Source organism: Sminthopsis crassicaudata, chromosome 1 (assembly GCF_048593235.1).
Source record: "Sminthopsis crassicaudata isolate SCR6 chromosome 1, ASM4859323v1, whole genome shotgun sequence".
In the NCBI taxonomy this organism is placed as follows: Eukaryota; Metazoa; Chordata; class Mammalia; order Dasyuromorphia; family Dasyuridae; genus Sminthopsis; species Sminthopsis crassicaudata.
This window is the reverse complement of record NC_133617.1, coordinates 632275293-632295051: the sequence shown is the minus strand read 5'-3', so window position 1 is coordinate 632295051 and position 19759 is coordinate 632275293. Positions and strand designations below refer to the sequence as shown.

At 34.5% G+C, this 19759-nt stretch overlaps 1 protein-coding gene across 3 annotated transcripts in view; it reads left to right on the top strand.

Moving 5' to 3' along the window:
• The window catches only part of PUM3 (pumilio RNA binding family member 3), a 56112-nt gene that overhangs the window by 14050 nt on the left and 22303 nt on the right, over positions 1–19759 (top strand). The window contains exons 2-12 of one of the 3 annotated variants that reach the window (XM_074282824.1): positions 872–1891; positions 5767–5858; positions 6709–7212; positions 9013–9148; positions 9635–9710; positions 11846–11939; positions 12363–12429; positions 13253–13427; positions 14255–14358; positions 15456–15534; positions 19378–19476. In XM_074282824.1, the coding sequence (XP_074138925.1) occupies positions 5777–5858; positions 6709–7212; positions 9013–9148; positions 9635–9710; positions 11846–11939; positions 12363–12429; positions 13253–13427; positions 14255–14358; positions 15456–15534; positions 19378–19476 (1416 nt within the window). In that variant the 5' untranslated portion in view covers positions 872–1891; positions 5767–5776. Of the gene's footprint in view, positions 1–871; positions 2173–2839; positions 3021–5766; positions 5859–6708; positions 7213–9012; positions 9149–9634; positions 9711–11845; positions 11940–12362; positions 12430–13252; positions 13428–14254; positions 14359–15455; positions 15535–19377; positions 19477–19759 lie in introns of those variants that run through there. The other 2 variants (XM_074282823.1, XM_074282825.1) reach the window with 2 other exon arrangements.

The window sequence follows — 19759 nt, the reverse complement described above, 5'->3', positions numbered from 1 at the left end:
CAGAAATCACTCATAGAAAGCAGAATTATTTATTAGAATCTCAAGAAGCAGACCCCATTCTGGTCTGCAAGCAGAATTCACAGCAGGATAGGGCCAGAGTTTTGAAAATCTTACAGCTTTTATATATTTCAGACAAAGAACCTCCAAAATCCCACCCTCTATATGTTGTGATTGGTCACATAAGTCTACTATTCCCCTAGTTGGTCAGTGGAATGTAGTAGACAAGGCGATATGCAGCTTCTTTGGCCACATTGAACAATGGGATGTAGTCCAGGCCTTATCTAAAATCACATAACTCTGGAGAAGCCGAAACTGAGGCCTATAGGCTTGATCTACTTTAGCTAACAGTCTCTGATCAATATATGCTGTAAGTTCTTCACCTTTTCCCACAGAATCCTCCCTGTTATTCATAAACATATTTGTGTGTGGGGGTATGTATATATTTCCTCATGAAGAACTTACATTATGACCAAATTCAATTAACATTTTTACAGAAGGAAGGAAGGAAGGAAGGAAGGAAGGAAGGAAGGAAGGAAGGAAGGAAGGAAAGAAGGAAGGAAGGAAGGAAGGAAGGAAGGGAGGGAGGGAGGGAGGGAGGGAGGAGTTAGGGAGGGAGGGAGGGAGGAAGGAGTTAGGGAGGGAGGGAGGGAGGAAGGAGTTAGGGAGGGAGGGAGGGAGGAAGGAGTTAGGGAGGGAGGGAGGGAGGAAGGAAGATAAATTTCCCCCAAATTATATGTTTAAAAAAATTTGTTTAACTTTTATTGTGTTTTTTTTTAATTTTGAGTTTCAAATTCTCTCTCCCTTCTCTCCCCCTCCTATATCTATAGGTTACACATGTGTAATCATAAAAATTTCCCTTTTTATTTTGCAGAGAAGACTCGAATTAAAGAAAAAAAAATTTAAGAAAGGAAATGAAAAAGTAGCATGCGTCAGTATGTATTCAAACAACATCACTTCTTTCACTGGAGGCTGATAGGCTTCATAATTAGTCCTTTGGTTTTAATCAGGACAGTTATTTAAAAAAGAAAAGCATGTTGTACATAAAATTTTCTATATCATAAGCAATCCTTTTTTATGCTTTTTATTTGCAACTTTCATGATTGACGTCGGTCGAGTTCATAAAAATACAAAATTATTCAGAAAAAAAGAGGTTGCACATTAAGTTGGGCCTTAAGAACCAACCTCAAAAAGCAGCCAAACTAAGAGGCCCTCAGCACCACGCTTCATTCTCATAGAGGGCGCTCTTCCACAGCCCCCTGGGCCGTTTACGCTAGTCAATTGCCCTCTCTGAGCCTCTGGCGGTTCCATTCTTTGTAAACATGATAGAAATGGAATCTTCGGGGCCTTCCCCCTCTAAAGTCTATGGTCCTTGGAAAGGCTTGACCCTTTCCCTACGGAAAATCTAGAGGCTCACCAGGAGGTACTAACTAGACATTCAGTGACAGGCGACACCTCCCGTCCATTTCCTCAGGAAATTACGGAAACCGATTCTTTATGAAGCGCTTTGTGCAAAGCACTGTGCTCAGCGAAGCAGATCTGACTATAGAAACAAAAGGCAAAGCCCTGAGACAACTAGGAGAGAAAACGCTAAAACTCAGCGGAAGGTAAGATACAAAGGGCAGAGGGGAAACGTCACAGCAAGCAGTCACCGCTTCCCCTTTTAAACTACGGATTCCATTAAGGCCAAACTTCTTCCTCAACGCCTCCGAGTGACGTTTACGCCTAAAAGCTCCAATAGGAACCTGCGCTCCTTCTCTACGCTGGCCCACCCACCCGCCCAGCCTTTCCCTTTTAACCGGAAAACGGAAGTCAGAAAATAGTATCCAGTGGCTGCAGGGGGAGGGCGGGGCCAAGAGAGTAAAGAGAGTTCTGTGGCGGTGACACGTGCGTGGTGAGTGCGGGGTTCAAGCGGGCCTCAGAGTTCTGGCTGGAGGCGCGGTGGGCGCGAGCCCGGCGGTTGTGAAACTTTGTCTCGTGGGCTCCGCTAGGGGCGGGGGGACGTTCCTGTGCTCCAGGGCGGGCGGTTCATCTGTGGTCCTGGGGTCTTATCCGCGGCTGGCTCCGCAGCCTTCTGGAGAAGCCGCGGACTGTCCACTCCAAAAGGCGTTGTTTTGTTCGGGTTTACCTGGGCCGGGAAGAAAAGCCGCGGTTTCGGGAAGCCCCGCATCTCAAGTAATTGCCGCTGTTCTCATTTCTCTAGCGCTCTTTATCAAACCCAGCCGCTGCATGACGGGCGCGGCGGGGGCAGCTTCCCCGGGAGCTTTGGGCGCGGGAAGGGCACTGGCTTTGGCTCGCCACACAATCTTGTGTGGGCGTGGGAGAGGTGCTCCCTCCATTCAGGTTCCTCCTCCTTAAAATGACGGTATGCGCTTAGTGACTTCAAAGTCTAGGTGACTTAATTAAGAAATGCATTCTTAATTAAATCTGTGAGTCTTTGATCGAAATAGTATCAGTTCTTCCTGGGAACTGGACTATAACTTGTGGTCTGAGGACCCTCGAAGGCCCCAAGGCCAAAACTGTGCCTTTAAATGTCAATGAGTGTCGGAGGAAATCGGACTTAACCTTTGTGTGTAACGACCACCTGAGACCAAGAACTTTGGTGTTTCTTGTTGTTTTTCCAAAATAAATTCTTGTGCTACAAGATAAGCCGGCTGTATACAGGATATACTGGACGTCTTGATGTCAGTTGTCTTGACAATGTGTCCGGAGGGCTTGAATGGAGGAGGTTCGAGGAAAGACCCCGCTGTCATTTTTTGTACGGGGTTATTGTATAGCTTTTGCTAACACTGGAGTTTTCCAGGTCTGAGAAACGGAGATATACGCGGACTTTTATACTCTTGTGGGCTGTTCTCAGCCTTTTCATTAGCCTCTACTCTTTCATTTATGTAGAGGGGAAAGAGATTTTAAAAGATAATTAAGTGATTTTGCTTTTCAATCTAAGGTTAGGAGGAGGGGAAGGCAAAAGTAGGAGACGTAGATAAATTAGTAAATCTTGAAAACACTTTCATAGTTGATTTGAGGTAAGTTGGAAGAGGATTATTATATATATATTTGTATTCTGCAGCGTAGTTTTTTTTGGTTGGTTTTTTTTTTTTACAAATGTATGGAGTTTTTGAATGGAATAGGGTTGCAAGTTACTCTCCTAAACTTAATAGAAGTTCTAACATTTCTTGCCTCTGTGCACTGTACCTCACTGAACTAAAAAATATATATCTTTAAAATAGAGATAATAAAATATGACCTAACTCACAGGCTGTTGTGAGGAAAGTGATTCGATTTAAGAAAATAAATCTTAAAGTACTATATAAATTTTAGTTATGTTGTTTATCTTGTGCTATCTACAAGAATGACCCCGTGTCCCCATCCTTTAGGAAAAAAGAAAAAAGAAACCTTTTCCCATTAACCTAACTCTTATAATATCTCATTCCACTGGAATTTAAAGTTGCTATTTCACATTTTCTCAATATCCATTCATTCTTCAACATCTACTAATGTTTTCCAATCCACCATTATTGAAACATTTCCCAAGCAATTTTTTTAATTGCTAAAATTGTTGTCATTATCTTAAATGTTTGTGTTCCATCTTGCTGCAGTATTTGAATACCATGTACTATCTTCTTCTGGAACACTACTTCTGGACCTGTGTTATAACCTATAAGATTGTTTTTTTTATTTCATCTTAATTCTGTTTTCCAAAACACTTTCCTAGGCTTTCCTATTCACCTCTGTTCTCTCTTGCTAAATTTATTCATTCAATTATCATCTACCCAATTGACTTCAAAATTTATCTATTCAATCATATTCTCATAGTCCCATACTTTTAACATATCTCTCATCCTGTCTGTTCCACTTCAGAAAGCTAGGAAGAAAGTCATATGTTTTCTTGTATTCTCACTTATTCCTCAAAATCTTTGTGTGCTTATACTCTAGTTCCTTCCTAAACCTGACCTTCTTCCCAAATTCTCTTATTTCTTTCAATGGTATCCCCATCTCCCTAATCTTCCAAACTGGAAAACTCAGGATCATCATCTCTTCACTATTCCCTATCTTTACACCCCCCATCTCTATAGCCAACTATTTGCCAAATCCTCTTAATCTTAACTGGTTAACATTTATTCCTTTAGTATGGTACATTGCAAAGAATCCTGGATTTTTTTGAGTCAGATTCTGTGGTGTTGTCCTTCTTTCTCAAGGAGGGCCAAAATAACATTACCATGTTAAGAGTTGAGTTACAGTGTATTGGAATGAAGCTGATCAATAGGAGCGCAGAATGCTCTGCCACAAACAATATCTAAGAACATTTGGGTAGATTCCCTAACTTTGTACATCTTGAATTTCTTTTAAGGTAATTCAGTTCTACTTTGCTCACAGAGCACTGCATCTTTTCTGATGAGGGCAGGCCATGCTGGGTGGTCCTGCGCTCGTGTCATACAATCAGTTCTAAAGTTCTTAAGAGAAACTTCTCTTAAGAACTTTAGAACTGATTTTTCCCGACAACCAAAAGGGAATCACTGAACTGAAATTACCTATCAGATTTTCGTCAAATAAGGACTGGAGTAGGAAGTATTGAACCTTACTTTCAAAATTTTAGATAGTAACCTTTGAACAGATAATGTTCAAAATATTTCTCAATGAGTATATTTTGCCATAGGTTATTACAACTATGAGTGAAATTGTAGTGTCCATTCCAATAATCTTCATTTTTTTTTTTTTTTTTTTTTGCAGTGTCAAACTTTATAAAATAGTCTAGTTCAAAAGTATATAGGCATAAACTATTCTGGTACTAATTTAAGTGAAAAAGAGGAGCTAGATCACAGATTCAAAACTTAACAGATAAAGAAGCCACTGTTACCAAGAGATGTACAAAGTGCCTCTTCCTTACATTGATAAAGAGAATCCTCTTCTTAGAAAGTACTCATTCATCTCTCTATTTTGGAAGATCTCTCTTTTTTCCCCATAGTAGGTGCCATTTCTTAAATGGAACTTTTTCTGATCCTCCTAGACAAAATCTTTAGATTCTATTAGAGAATATGATCCAGCTCTCTCCTTTGCTTCTATGACATTTGCCTTCTGATATACTTAGCTTTATACATATTTTATCCTTTGATATGTAGGCTTAGGGGAAGGAATCATATAAAAATAGATCATATAAAATTTTTTTCTATCCCAGTAAGTAGCAATTTCAGACTTTGGTTATAGCTTTTATAGTTTTTAGTTACTTTTATGTGATAAGTATTGCATAAATACTTATTAAAAGAAATTGTTAACCAAAATCATTTTGAAAATTACTGAAAACTCTGTAAAGTTACTGAAAAATTTGTTTCTTAGCAGATAACTCTGCTCTTGAATCTCACAGCCTATCCCTGCTTAAGTGTAAGACAAGCCAGAAGATAAGCCCTGAGTTAGTTGGGGATATTCTTTTTAGTAGTTTTCCTTTTCATATAATTGAATATATGTAAATTATAAAGATAGTCTTGATGAGATTTTAAAATGGAAATAAAACATGATCCTCTCGGTTCTCACAAAAATATAATTATTTTAATTTTAGCCTGTGTTATAATGACTGAAATATTGTTTACATACTGTTTTAATTTCCAGAATGTTTGAAATATCATATTAAGTAATGTGTATTTTGTTAATTTTATTTTTTAAATCCTTTGAGGAATATTTAATACATCAGGTGTACATAGGTGCTTTCCCTCTTCTTTGAGTGCTTGATTTGATTATTATAACCTGATTAAATTAGTCCTTTGGTTTATTTTACAGAATTGCTACTATGGAAGTCAAAGGTAAAAAAAATTTCACAGGAAAGGGTGGGAAGACATCACAAGGGAAAAAAAGATTTAAAAAGGACAATGGTAAGACAATTGTTTGAAAATGTACTCTATAAAGTTGGTTTTAGTTATTAGGATGTTATGGAGAGGAGTATAACAAGTAGAAAATACTAGATTTTTTATCAGTTGATAAGAATCAGAATTTCAATGTATCTGAAATATTGGAATGTGGATGTTACTTAATGTAGCCAGATGCATTTACATTCAAACCCTAGGAATTTTTAAATTATTAAAAGTAAATCAGTGGTACAGAGTAAATAGTACCAACTGTCATCTCCTAAAGAAAGACTTCTAATGGCAATGACAAGTTCCTTTTGTTTTTGCGGGGGGGAGGGGGGGGAAGGGAATATTACCTTTAATTTATGAAAACATTTTCATTTTGTCTAAATTTGTCAACATATATCAATAAACAGAATATTTTTAGCTTTTGGCTATTTTTTATATAAACCTTATTTCTTACAGTCATCTGAGATCATATCTATTATAATTTTCATTTTATTTATTAGTGTAATTAATTTTTATAATATGCACTTAAATTATGGATAATAAGAAATATAAACTGCCTCAAAATCTGTCCCAAGTTAATCTTACCTAACAGAATTAATCTCACAGAATCTGAGTTGGCAGTGATCTTAGAGATGATTTAATGTTACTTAATTTTCAGTATCTAATTTTGTTCTAGTATTCAGTTTTAAATTCTTCTCTGTAACAGGAGAGAATTACAATCTAGACAAGCCACATAATATGGTATTTCTCATCTTCTTTATTGACTTCTAGATGAAAAAAGTATTTGTTTCTCTGTGGTCATTTGGGGAAAGAACATAGTTCTAAGAACTATACTTTCATTCTAACTATTATGTATTGATAAATATAGATTCTAAATCTCCAAAGAAGTTTCCAAGTAAAGGTGATGAAGGAGAAGGACCTAAATTCAGCTCCAAAAAGTTTGAGAAAAGTAATTCACTGCCTGGGAAAACAGGCCTGAAACAACTCAAGAATAAGCATCAAGGGGACATGTTGCTTAAGAAAACTGGCACCAAACAGTTGAAGAATAAACAAGATGTAGATGTATTGTCCAAGAAGACTGGTCTGAAACAGTTGAATAAACAGGAGGGGAACATGTTACTCAAGAAAACTGGAGCAAAACAGTTGAAGAACAAAGAAAGAGACATGTTACCCAAGAAAAATGGTGCAAAACAGTTCAAGAATAAACAGGAAGGAAATTTATTGCCCAAGAAAAATGGTGCAAAACAATTCAAGAATAAACAGGAGGGAGACTTATTACCCAAGAAAACTAACCTGAAACAGTTCAAGAATAAACAAGAAGGAAACAGGTTGCAGACAAAAAGAAAGTTCCAACCTGAGGGCAAAAGTGAAGGTAAATATTTTTAGGGAAAATTTGCCTTGCCTGGCTGCTTGATGGTGCAGTGGAGAGTACTGGGCCTAGAGTCAGGAAGACCTGTGCCAGACACTTACCTAGCTAGGTAAATCATTACTCTGTCTGCCTCAGTTTTGTCATTCAAAAAATGGAAATAATATTACCTATCACCCAGACTTTCTATGAAAATAAATTGAGGTAATATTTATTTGTGAAGAGTTTGCAAACTTTAAAGCCTCATATGAATGCTAACCTCAGAATGTGAACTCCACTTGTCTTGGGCCACATATACAACATGTGGCTTCTTGTTCCATTTAACTGTACAGAAAGTATGAAACACTTTATCTGCATTATATGATCTAACTTTCACAACAGACCCTGACATAGATAGTGCAAGTATTATCATCTTAATTTTAAAGATAAAGAAACTGAAGCTTCACAGAAAGAAGTTGTAATTTGTCTAGGGTCACTAGCGAATATGTACCAGTTTCGAGCCCAGTTTTAAACCTAGATCTTTGGGCTCTAAACCTGGTGCTCTTCACACCTTTGTTGTTTCTGTGCCACAGTGGAAAATTCAGGTGTCTTCAGAGGGCTAGATAAACATCATTGAATTAAAGATACAGGATGCAGGTTTCTACCCAGTAAATGAGAATCAACTTTCTTAAACATAAATTTGAATAAAAATGAAATATACTTCCTCATAAAGTAGTGAGGTCCCTGTTGATTGAAGAGTTCAAGCAAGTCTTTACTTCAAGATGTTATAGAGAAGTGTTCTGCTTAGATGGTAGGTTGGACTGATTGACCTGGTTACAAAGGGATTTACTGTAAGCATTAAAAGGAAATATATTTGTAACACATGTAAAATGTATGGGATTGCCTGTCATGGGGGGGGGGGGGGAGTAGAGGGAGGGGGGGATAATTTGGAAAAATGAATACAAGGGATAATATAAAAAAATATATATAATTAAAAAAAAAAAAAAAAGGAAATATATATTGGCACCCATGCAAATAACAAAGGATTCAGCACATTAATTGCATTCTGTGTGCAGAACACTGTGCCAGATGTTTGCAGATAAAAAGTTCAGATTAGTTGCCAGGCTTCCCTTCAGGAATTCTTCCAGCCTGGTTGTACTTAGTTAACTAGGCATGAAGAACTAGGCAATAGGAGCATCATGGAAGGATTCCTCAAGAAGGTTTTTGGATTAGGCTTTAAGGAAAAGATAGGCATTTCATAAGACGTATAGAGAACACCTTGGGTATGTAGCATAATGTGAGCAAAGATGTGGAGGCAGAGGATTGCAGGGGGGACACAGTAGTGTTCATGGCTTGAATGAAGACTTAGAAGAAGGAGGGCTGGTGTCAGGGTCTTTAAAAGTTCACCAAAAGGAACTTGCATTTTTGTTCTGTAGACATGAGAATGTGATCAATTTAAGCAGAAATATCACATCAGAAAATATGAATAAAAAATGATTTCTCCTAGTGATGGAATAGAAGAGATAGTACAAGTTCTAATAGCTCAGACAAACAGAATCAGGGTAGTGCAATAAGGAAGGAAGAAAAAGGGGAAAGATGCAAGGTATTGCAGAGGTAGTGGCTTCCCTCTTAGTCACTGCTTCTTTCTAATGATAATCAATTTCTGTTGTCAATTCTAAGATTATACTATTTATACATAGGAGAATGAGTGAATGGTGGTGCCATTTTTGAGATGAACAAAACCAAAATAAAAATTGTTAATGGGGAAAGTTGAGAGGCAATCTGTACATTAGATATAATAGATTATATTTGCTTTATAATTATCAGAGACAGCCGCTAAGAAACCCAAGTGGGATGACTTGAAAAAGAAAAAGAAAGAACTAAGGCAGAGCAGACAACTCAATGATAAAAGCAACTATGACACCGTTTTCAAGGCAAAGCAAATTTGGGAATACCTGAGAAGGTAATGTTGGTTCAAGTCATTGTTAATACTAGGGATCTGCTCATTATACCTTGTAAATAATTGAAATGACCTAAAGTCTATTGTTTAAGGGCAATCACAATCCCAATTAACAAGTTTGTGCAGAAATTTGGGGATGATTGACCTTTTATAAGAGATGTTCATTAAAATGAATAAATGTAATGATTCAACATTCCTCCTGAAACATCTCTGAGAAAAATAATATTGCTTGTGAGTTTGAATTTAAGTGTTTTATATTATAGATTGGATTTATTTTTCTACTTCTGAAATTTTTCTTATATGATTTAAAATTTTATCTAATGTCCAATAGCACTGAAAAACTAATTTTCTTTAGAGTGGTAGTTTTTATTTGTCCTTATTTGGGGATTTGCTGATTTCATTAAATCAATATGCTGAATTAGGCGAACATAACTATTGTAATTTCAAAATACTTCCTTATCTAAGTTGTAATTTCTTTTCATTTTGTAGGAAAAATTGTGACAAAGAAAAAAGAACAAAGTTGATGAGTGAATTACAGAAGTTGATTCAGGGCAAGATTAAAAGCGTAAGTAAAATATAATCACCAAAGTAATTTTGAAAGCTAAACTTAATATCTTAATGAGATATTATGTTAATTAATATTAATAAGCATGGCTGATAAATGTGTGACATAAAATTTTTGATTCCTCAGTCAACTAAACATTTTGAATATAATTCATGAATTGAATTTCATTTGAATATGTCAAGTGTCTCATCCAGTTCATCCTCCCTCTCTGTTTTACTAAATGGATTATTAAATTTGTGTTGTTATTGACTTTTTTTTAATCCAGTTTTATAATTCCATTATTATTTCAAATCCTAGAAAGTTAAACTCATAGTATTAATACAGTTCTATAATTGTTCTGCAGCTTACTATTAGAAAGTTGCCCAGGAACTGAATGGTTAAGTTACATCCACAGAATCACAACCAGTGTATTTCATATGTGTCACTTGACCCAGATTTTCTCAATTCCACAAAGAATGAATTTTAGACCAAACTGATCCTCATTTTGTTAATTTCTTTTACGTAGACTTAGGTGATTTTTAATGAAGTGACATTCTTTAAAATATGTTAGAATTCCATGTAGATTAGTTAGTCAACACTGAGAATTATTGGCTTTAAAAAAAAATCCCCAATATAAGATAGTTTTACAATTCTTTCACTCTTCATCTCCTTACTATCTTTACTATCTATCATACATAAGCACTGGATTTAGAATTGGAGCAACAGAATTTAGATTTCAGCACTGCTTACTCTTGGAACCTTTGGACAAGTCAAATTCCCTCTCTAGGCCATACTTTTCCTTAACTCTGTACTGCAGAACTGAACTTCTAGCTCTAAATTTATGATTTGAAAATTTATTGTATTAAGAAAGACTTGTAGTAGTAAAGCTTATTATTATGAAATAATTGACGTTGAGATTTTATTTATGTTGTCTTGTACAAAATGTCTTTCAGTATTAATGTTTCTATGGTTGAAACAAGATTCATGTCAGTAGGCTACAGTATAGTCCATCATCTTTGAAGGCATCATAGGGCAGTCTTTGCCATACCATTGTACACTTAGAAGCAGGAGCATTTAAGAAAGAATTAATTGAGATTAAAGAGTCTTGTTTCCACTTTACTATTTACAGATGCCACTATATATCTGGGGCTAGAAATATTGACATAAAAAGATTTACCAAGTGCTTTATAAATTATACCCATGTTACAGTTTGTATTAGATATCAAAGATAGGAGCTAAATCTTAAGGAGTCACTTTTAACCTTCACTAAAGGGTCATGGGATTAAAAAAAATAGAACACTGTATATATGGAGCTAAGTTGGCCAACTGTAGGGTCAGGATTAGAAAGGAAGGAAAGTGAAATGAGGATATGGATGATACCTGGAAAGCATTATTGCATGTAGGCCAGTCAAACAGGTTCAAGATTTAATATGCATTTGTGGACTATAAAGTCAAAACTACTTCACTAATACTTTTAAAAGATATCAAATAATCCTCTCCTCTGCAGTTACTAAGAGCTCAGAAAAGCAATCTGGATGTAACTGAAACTCAGAAATAACCTCAGGTACCCTGTTTTCTGCCTCAAGCTACCCTATATCTCATGCTTCTGAGAGGACAGGGAAGAACTGTACAAAAGAGGTTAAACATTCTATATTGGAAGATCCAGGGGAAGGAATATCCTGACTCCCTCTCTAGGATCAGTGTCTCATGGAGTGTGATAGAAAGTATGATCAGTACTATCAATGAAGGGAAACAAGGCCTTAGTGAGAACAATTAGGTGGAAGGAGTTTGAGAGAGGGAAGTCTAGAGTTAAAAGAATTTTTTTTTACCATGAAATGAGAATTAAGATGGTATAATGGAAAATTGAGTAGGAGAGAGAGAATAGCAGTTGAATGTTGGAAGTGATTTGTTTATATACATCCAGGCATAGAGAAATAGCCATAGACAGAATTGTTGGTATAAGGGTAATAGTGGTTGGTAGATGAAAAATAATGCTCCTGGTTTTGAGGAGATAATTGTTGTTCATCAAGGGCTAGGAGTATAGCCTAAATCACTCCCTCCTATTCCACTAGACTTCTAGGTAGGGTTCTGGGTCTGAATAATCTAGAAATTATTACTCCCATTATGGCTAATTACAACAAATTTTTCCCCTACAGATTGCATTTGCACATGATTCAACTCGTATTATCCAGTGTTACATTCAGTATGGTAATGAGGAACAAAGGAAAGAGGCATTTGAAGAATTAAAAGGTATTTTTTAATATCATATGTTCAAGTTGAAGATTTCTAGCTAAATTTCTTTTTCATGTTTAAGGCTGGTTAATGGTGATATAAAAAACAACTGATGCACAGGAAAGAAAGGGCTACCCTGCCATGTGACTTTGTGTCCTTGGACAATTCCCTTATCCTTTCAGTGTCACTGGAAGTATATATTGTACCTCCAGTCCAATCACAGCTCAGTATTGGTAGTAGAAAATATTAATGGACTCACAGGTCTACACTCTCCCAAAAGATAGTGTGCCCTGTTTTCATTTTCATTTTTCTTTGGGTGGAAGAAATAAATTGAGTAATAATTTATACATGAGTCCTCAGTATTGTGACCTAAATTGTGTACAGCATTTACTTTGTTTCAAGTGTAAATACCAAAGAAATGTAATTTATTTTGTTTTTCAGAGAATTGGGTTGAATTGAGTAAGGCCAAATATTCCAGAAATGTTGTTAAGAAATTTCTCATGTACGGGTAAGCAATTGAGAAGGTTTTTTGGTTTGGTTTGATTTGGTTTTATCTAAAAAATTAAAACATGTTAAAATTAACAAACTATAGCAATGCTTCTGCAATTTTGGAAGGTATATCTTATGTCCTGAAGGACTGGTTGAATGGAGAAAATGGAAAAATATTGCCACTGTTTCGTCTGTTCTTGTTTTTCTTTAGAACTTAAATACTTAAAAATTATTTAAGGAAGTTTCAGGAGAAAGTTGAACCAACTGAATTGCATGAGGTCAACACTTTATGCACCCAGAACTTTGTTAAGCCCTGGGGTGGGAATACAAAGGTAGAAATAGTCCTTGTCTTCCTGGAGATAACATTCTAATGAGTGGGAGAGCATGCAAACAATTATGTACATATAAGAATAGATGGAAGGTAATAAATTCACTGGCATTTAGGGTAGGAGGAGAATGGGAAAAGGAGGATTGCAATGTCTGGGAAAGCCTGAGAAAAAACCCTCCCATAGAGGGCAGATTTTGAGTTGTGTAATAAGGAGGTCAGTAAGTAGAGGCAATAATGGAGAAGTGTGTAATTGATAGCATCCTTCCCCACCCCAAAAATTGCAGTCATATTAAGATTAATTCAAATTATTTTTGTGTTTTTTTGCTTCTCTTTAATCCTTTTGATTTAGAAGAGATGGTTCATTTGTTGTTTTTACCTATTCTCATTTTCCATTTCATTTTTTCTTTCAAATCTCTTACAGAAACTGAAAAGTTAAGTAAAACTAAGGTTGTAAATTTGTCCCTTGAACTTACCTTGCCCTTCCACTTCCTTTTTTTTTTCTTTTGTTGTACAGAAATAAATCACAAATTGCAGAAATAATAAAAAGTTTTAAAGGCCAAGTGCGAAAAATGTTGCGTCATGCAGAAGCATCGGCAGTTGTTGAATATGCTTACAATGACAAAGCAATTTTAGAACAACGAAACATGCTGGTAGAAGAACTCTATGGAAATACATTTCAACTTTACAAGGTACAAATTTCTTATGTTTTTAGGCGTTTTTCTCCTTGCCTCTTTTAAAAATGCATTCCTTTCTTGTTTGGTCACTTAATAGACTTTATTGTAACTATTGTTACTTTTCTAAAAGTTTTTTTGTCTTTCCTTCAGGGAGTACTTTTTAAATTAAACATTTAATTACTCCCCCTGAAGCTGAGAATGTAATATTTAAATTCTTATTTGTACCATTGATCAGTGATTAAAACTCTCAAAATTGCAGTGGTTAATATCATACCAAAAACCACTCAAACTTGATAATGCATTTGAAACTCTTATTTGTCAAAGAAAAATCTCTTTGTACAAATGACATTTGTTCATGTTTTAGCAAGGATAGGAAAATTTAGGCTGTGGGGTCATTGTAAGTATTGGACCTGAAAAAGCAGTGGGTAGGAAAAGTGAGAGGGAAAGAGCCAGGGACAACTATAAGGAAGAATGTTTTTATTAGAAGTGGTGTAGCTTTAGTCCATAGGGCTGCCTATTTTGAATTGAGTTTTAGGGTTAAAAGTAATAATTTAGGTGCTTTCCAGTACCCTTATTTTTTACCATTGACTTTGTTACCTTGCTGATAATGAATCATAGCAAATTTGTCAGTGTTAGCTATTGCTTTTATATATAATCTGTTGCAGTTGGTGGTAATTTTATGATGTTTGGTTTGCTTGGTACATTATGTATACTGATCTGGAAAGAAAAAAAGAACTTAGAATCATTATGAATTACACAAAGTTTTGCAGTGTAATACAAATATTTTTCATTATTCTGGACTTTTAAAACCTTTTGTAAACTTGTTACTGGTTTCTTTTCAGTCTGCAATCCACCCAACTCTGGAAAAAGTGTTAGAGGTACAGCCTGATAAGCAAGAGGCTATTATGGATGAAATGAAACAGATTCTTACACCACTGGCTCAAAAGTGAGGAACATATTTTTGTTTCTTTAAAGAACTAATAGCTGGGTAAATTTTATCCCTTTGGTCAAGGGAAGGAGTAGACCTTGTCTAAATAAAAAAGATTGTTCTGAACTTGATGCTTCTCCTTCTCCGTTATCCATTGATTTCTCAATGTCCCATAATCTGGCTTCTAACCTCACCACTGTACTGAAATCATTTTCTCCAGGATAATCAATGACCTTAATTGCTAAATCAATAAATATTAAATGCCTACCATGTGCAAACTTCATACTATGCTCTGGACATGGTGAAAAGGATACTGAATTTAGAGTCTTAATGATCTTAGTTCAAATTCTGGCTGTTCTACGTAAGCCAATTCTGTATAACTAGGTAGCAAGATCCCTTGTATCATCTTGAGCAAATCATTTAATAGTTTGTCATCTAATTCCCAATCTTAACTCCAAGAAGATGGTAGTTCCCTACTTTTCTATAGTCTGGAAGAGTAGACTGCTTAATTAAGACCTACGTCTTCTGGCAGCTCTGCTTTCCTAAAGTCCAAGCAACATATAGCCTTTACAAAATAAGGTCAGAAATTAAAACATGGGTACTCCTCCCCTAGTCTTTATTTTTCTAATATTAACAGAAATCTTTCATAATGAGACAGTAATGTAAAAATGTAAACTCTATACATTTTTAATAAATGCAGGGTTTTGATTTATTATATTGCAAGCTTCTGGATAAGAGAGACAATATCTGTTAACCTGTTTCATATAACACAGTGTCTGTATGGATGCTGTTTAAATATACTTACAAATAAAGTTGAACATTATATTGGAAAACAGATGCAGTAAGGTGACATCTTCATAGAAACTAGTTCATATTTTCTAATTAAACTTTAGACTTTAATAATTCCTTAGGCCTAGTTATTCATGATTGAGTTTTAAAGACTTTTTTAAAAAGTAGTTATTAAAGTATTCCAAACAAGCTACATTATCCTTTGCTCTGCTGTAATTAGCAAAACTCTTTGCCAGTTTATTTTAAATGTTACCCGATACTATTCATTACAATGCAAAATAAATTCTCAAGATGATTGACCCTGACTTTTCTTGTTTTATTTACAGAGAAATGGTAATTAAACATTCACTGGTACATAAAGTATTCTTGGATTTTTTCACCTTTGCACCGCCAAAACTCAGATCAGTAAGTTTTTCCATAATTTTGATATTTTTAGATTCTTATATTTAGATTTCATTATATTTAGATTTTAGTGTGGAGTTGGATATTTAATAAGATTTTTTTTTTTAAATGCCAGATGTTCTTACTTATTTGAAATAAAGCAATTGGACAGGGAAAGGAAAAAGAATGAATGTTACTCCTTCAAGTTGATAGAAGTCATTAAATAGAATTCCGCTCCCTACAAAAATGTTCATTCTTACCCAGGCAAATAATTTATATAGGACATATTGATCTAGAATAATATTCCCAGTAGATTAAAAGGCATCCTAGAACATAAATAGGTGTTATTGCTTTTATAATTCACCTGACTAACCTACTCTCTAGATAAAAATAAAAAATTTGAAAAAAAAAATTCATTTTTTATTTCTAGAAAAATTGCTTTGAGTCAAAAGGATAGAAAGAACAGCAGTAGGGCAATACTATAAATTGTAAAAACATAGGGCCTCAAATATTGAGAAAAAGAGTTAACTTTTTCTGCAAATTCATTATTTGTTAAGTTCCACAGAAAGCATTATTTAGTATGTCCATAAGAGTTTTCCACATTGCTTTGTTAGAATTTATTCTTTATTCTGGAATCAATTAATTATCAATCCCCATTGCACAATGAGAAGATAAGTATAAGAATTTGGTTATTGACTGTATGGTGCTAATATGTAGCACCATAGACTAGAAAGAAAATTTGCTTAAAAGTGTGTTTTATATATTCACTTTAACAATAAACTGTGAACCAAGAGAAAGAAACATATTTGCTAGTACCACCACAGGGCATAGGTTTATTTGAACACGGAGAAGTTTAATTGGGGTAGGAACACCATGCCAAAATCAAACTCTTAGAGGAGGAGATCATGACTTCCAAGACTATGCAGTTCCAGAAGTCCTGGAGTCCAGCTCTTAGAAACCTAGATACCTTAGATTTGTATCTAAGGCCATAGGGTAGTGAAACCAATTTCATAAATTAGGGTTTAGCTAATTTTCACAAGTGCTAGCAAACTTCAAACAAATACCAACAAAAACAAAAATGATATAAACACATGACAGTTTGAAGAACTAATGCCACTAAAATAAGTCAGGGTAACAGGTGAGTGCAAAAAGGCTGTTTAGAAACTTGGGTAAGAAATCTCTTGAAAGCCGGAGAAAGAATCAAGGAAGCAGAGATAATAGAAGACGAGGTTCTACTAGACACAAAACTTAGGATTCTAGGGTAAGAGGAATAACTGAGCTTCTTAAGTTAAGACTCTTAGGAGAAGGCCTGTCTTGAGGTTTGGGGATAGGTACCTGGAAGCCCCTAGACAGAAAGCTGAGTCCAGATGGTTCTGCATAAGATAAGAAAGTGGGATGCAGATTTTTAGGAGATGGACATTTAAAAGAAACTTGGCCTGATTCCAGGCCTTCCAGATTTCTTCTTCTTTGTTATTTTGCCTCTTTTGTGATTCTCTAATCTAGTGCTTTAGTAATAAAACTTTTCAAGGAACAGAACTGGAGAGAAGCTGGATTGGAGGGATGTCAGCTTCAACAGGAAAGGTTATAACTGGCAACCTAAAATCATAAAAATAGATGTTAGCTGGATAAACGAGACCTGTTATATCATGGAGTGTATAGAAATAGGTGTGGATGGATTTATTCCTCTGAGCTTTTACTTTACTTTTCTTCAATATATAATAATTTCTTGAGTTATTGGTTCCTTATTGGCATGATGATTAGTAATATGACTTTTAATCAGATCCTTTCACACCCTATATACCTATAAATGAATGTTTTTCTCCTTCAAATTAGTAAGTCTTTCAAGTCTTTTTATTTATCCCACAATGCTACCATGACTGAACTTTCAGGTAATGATTCCTAATATGTTGACTTTATAGTAAAAGTAAAATTCTCATCTGTTAGCTCATTATTAGTTTTCTTAATATTTAATTTTCATTTTTAGTTCCCAATTATAATTTATTACTCTATCTTGTGAAGTTGAAGATATGGAATCTTAACTAGTAGAAGAGAATCTTGGATTATGTAATATAACTATCTTCTTTCACTGATAATAGAATTGTTACCCCCAAAAAAGGTGATATTTTGCTAACACGTTCAAACTAGGGTAAAAGTAACAGATTCTGGAAAACAATTGTTTTGTTTTGTTTTTCTGAATGAAATATTTTTTTCTTTAAATAGTAAATGGCCATATCCTTTCATTGCAAATTCAAATAGCAAAGGAATATAAGCATTTAGAGAGATTTACTTGGCTGCCTAATAATTTTTTTAGTTTTTTTAAAGAATATATTTATCTTCTCAATTATATGTAAAAACAATTAACATTTTTTAATAATTTATGTTTCAAATTCCTTTCCTCTCTCCCCCCCTCCTTGAGAAAACAAGTATTTTCATATATATTATACATATGAAGTCATGAAAAACATCCATATTAACTGTATTACAGAAGAATTAAATAAAAAAGGTCAAAAATATGCTTTCATCTTCATTCACACTTAAACAATTCCTTTTCTAGAAGTAGATAGCATTTTTCATAAGTCTTTCATAATTGTTTTCTGATATTATATTACTAAGAAAAGCTTAAGCCATTGATAGTTGATCATTATACAATACTGTCCGGTGATTTCTTGAATGTCTTCTTAGGTTATTCTGAAACCATCCTGCTCATCATTTCTTCTAACACAATAGTATTTCGTCATCCTCATAGTACCCCAACTTGTTCAATCATTCCCAGTTGATGGACATCCCTTCAATTTCCAGTTCTTTGCCACCACAAAAAGAACTGCTATAAATATTTTGTACATATGGGCCTTTTTCCTCTTTCTTTATTATCTTTGGGATATAATCCTAATAGTGGTATTGCTGGGCCAAAGGGCATGTACAGATTTAGAGCCCTTTGGGCATATTTCAAATTGTTCTCCAAAATGGTTGGATCAGTTCAAAACTCCACCAAGAGTTCATTGGTGTACCAGTTTTTCCACATCTCCAACATTTGTCATTTTCTTTAGCCAATCCAATACGTATGAGGTGTCACTTCATTGTTCATTGTCTTTTTTAAAAAGAAGAAACAGATATTGTTAAAACAGACAATATCTACATGCTTGCTTACTTTTTTTTTTTTTTTTTTTTTAAGAATTCACTTTGCCATATGACAATGTTTGGAATCAATTAACAATTGGAAAAAGTAACTCCATAATTCTACCTCATAGCCATCAGATTACAAAGTTGACCTTAAAAGTGGAAAATAATAAATGTTGAAAGGACTATAGTGCATTATTGGTGGAGCTGTGATTTGTATACTTTTATTCTGTAAGAATCAGAACTATTCCCAAAGGTTAATAAATTGCAAATCTACTTTGACTCACTGATACCACTATGAGAGCTATTTCCAAAGAACTCAAAGAGGAAAATAATTCACATGGAAAAAAGTGATTATATCAGGTCTTTTTGTAGAAGCAAAGAACTGGAAACTTAAAAGATTGTTTATCAATTGAACAAGGTTGAACAAATTACAATATATGAAAGTAATGGAATACTTGTGCCCATAATAAATGATGGAATTGGGAGGGTTTCAGGAAAAGTGTCACATGATGATTTTGAGTTGATTCTAGGACATTCATTTGGAAATGTTCAATAGTTAATTGATGATTCAGGACTGAAGCTGAGGAAAGAGGCAGTCAATATCAATCTGAGTTTTAAAACCATTTCCACCCCCCCCAAAAAAAAAACAAAATGATAATTAAATTTAAATTAAATAGTAATTAATCAGTTGATGAAATGAGGAAAGACTGTACAGAAATAAAATCATTTTCTTTTTTTATTCCCTAGGAAATGATTGAAGCAATCAGAGAAGCTGTAATATATCTTGCACATACACACGATGGAGCTAGAGTAGCCATGTACTGTCTGTGGCATGGCACACCAAAGGTATGCTGTACAGATTCAGCAGCTAAGGGAGAGAGAATGTAACATGTCCGTTAGGTGTCACCAAGTTTCTTTGTCTTTTATTTAGATTTTAAAATCTCCTTTGAGCTTTGTTCTAATGCACATTAATAGCATTTCTCTTCCCAAAATTCCCTGTGTTTTTTTATGAATCAACAGTTATTTGGATGTAGAAATTCTCCGTAGTATGATATATTTTAATTTAAATATTAAATGATATGAAATTAATTTATGTAATTTAATAAACATAATTTAATTTCAATTTCAG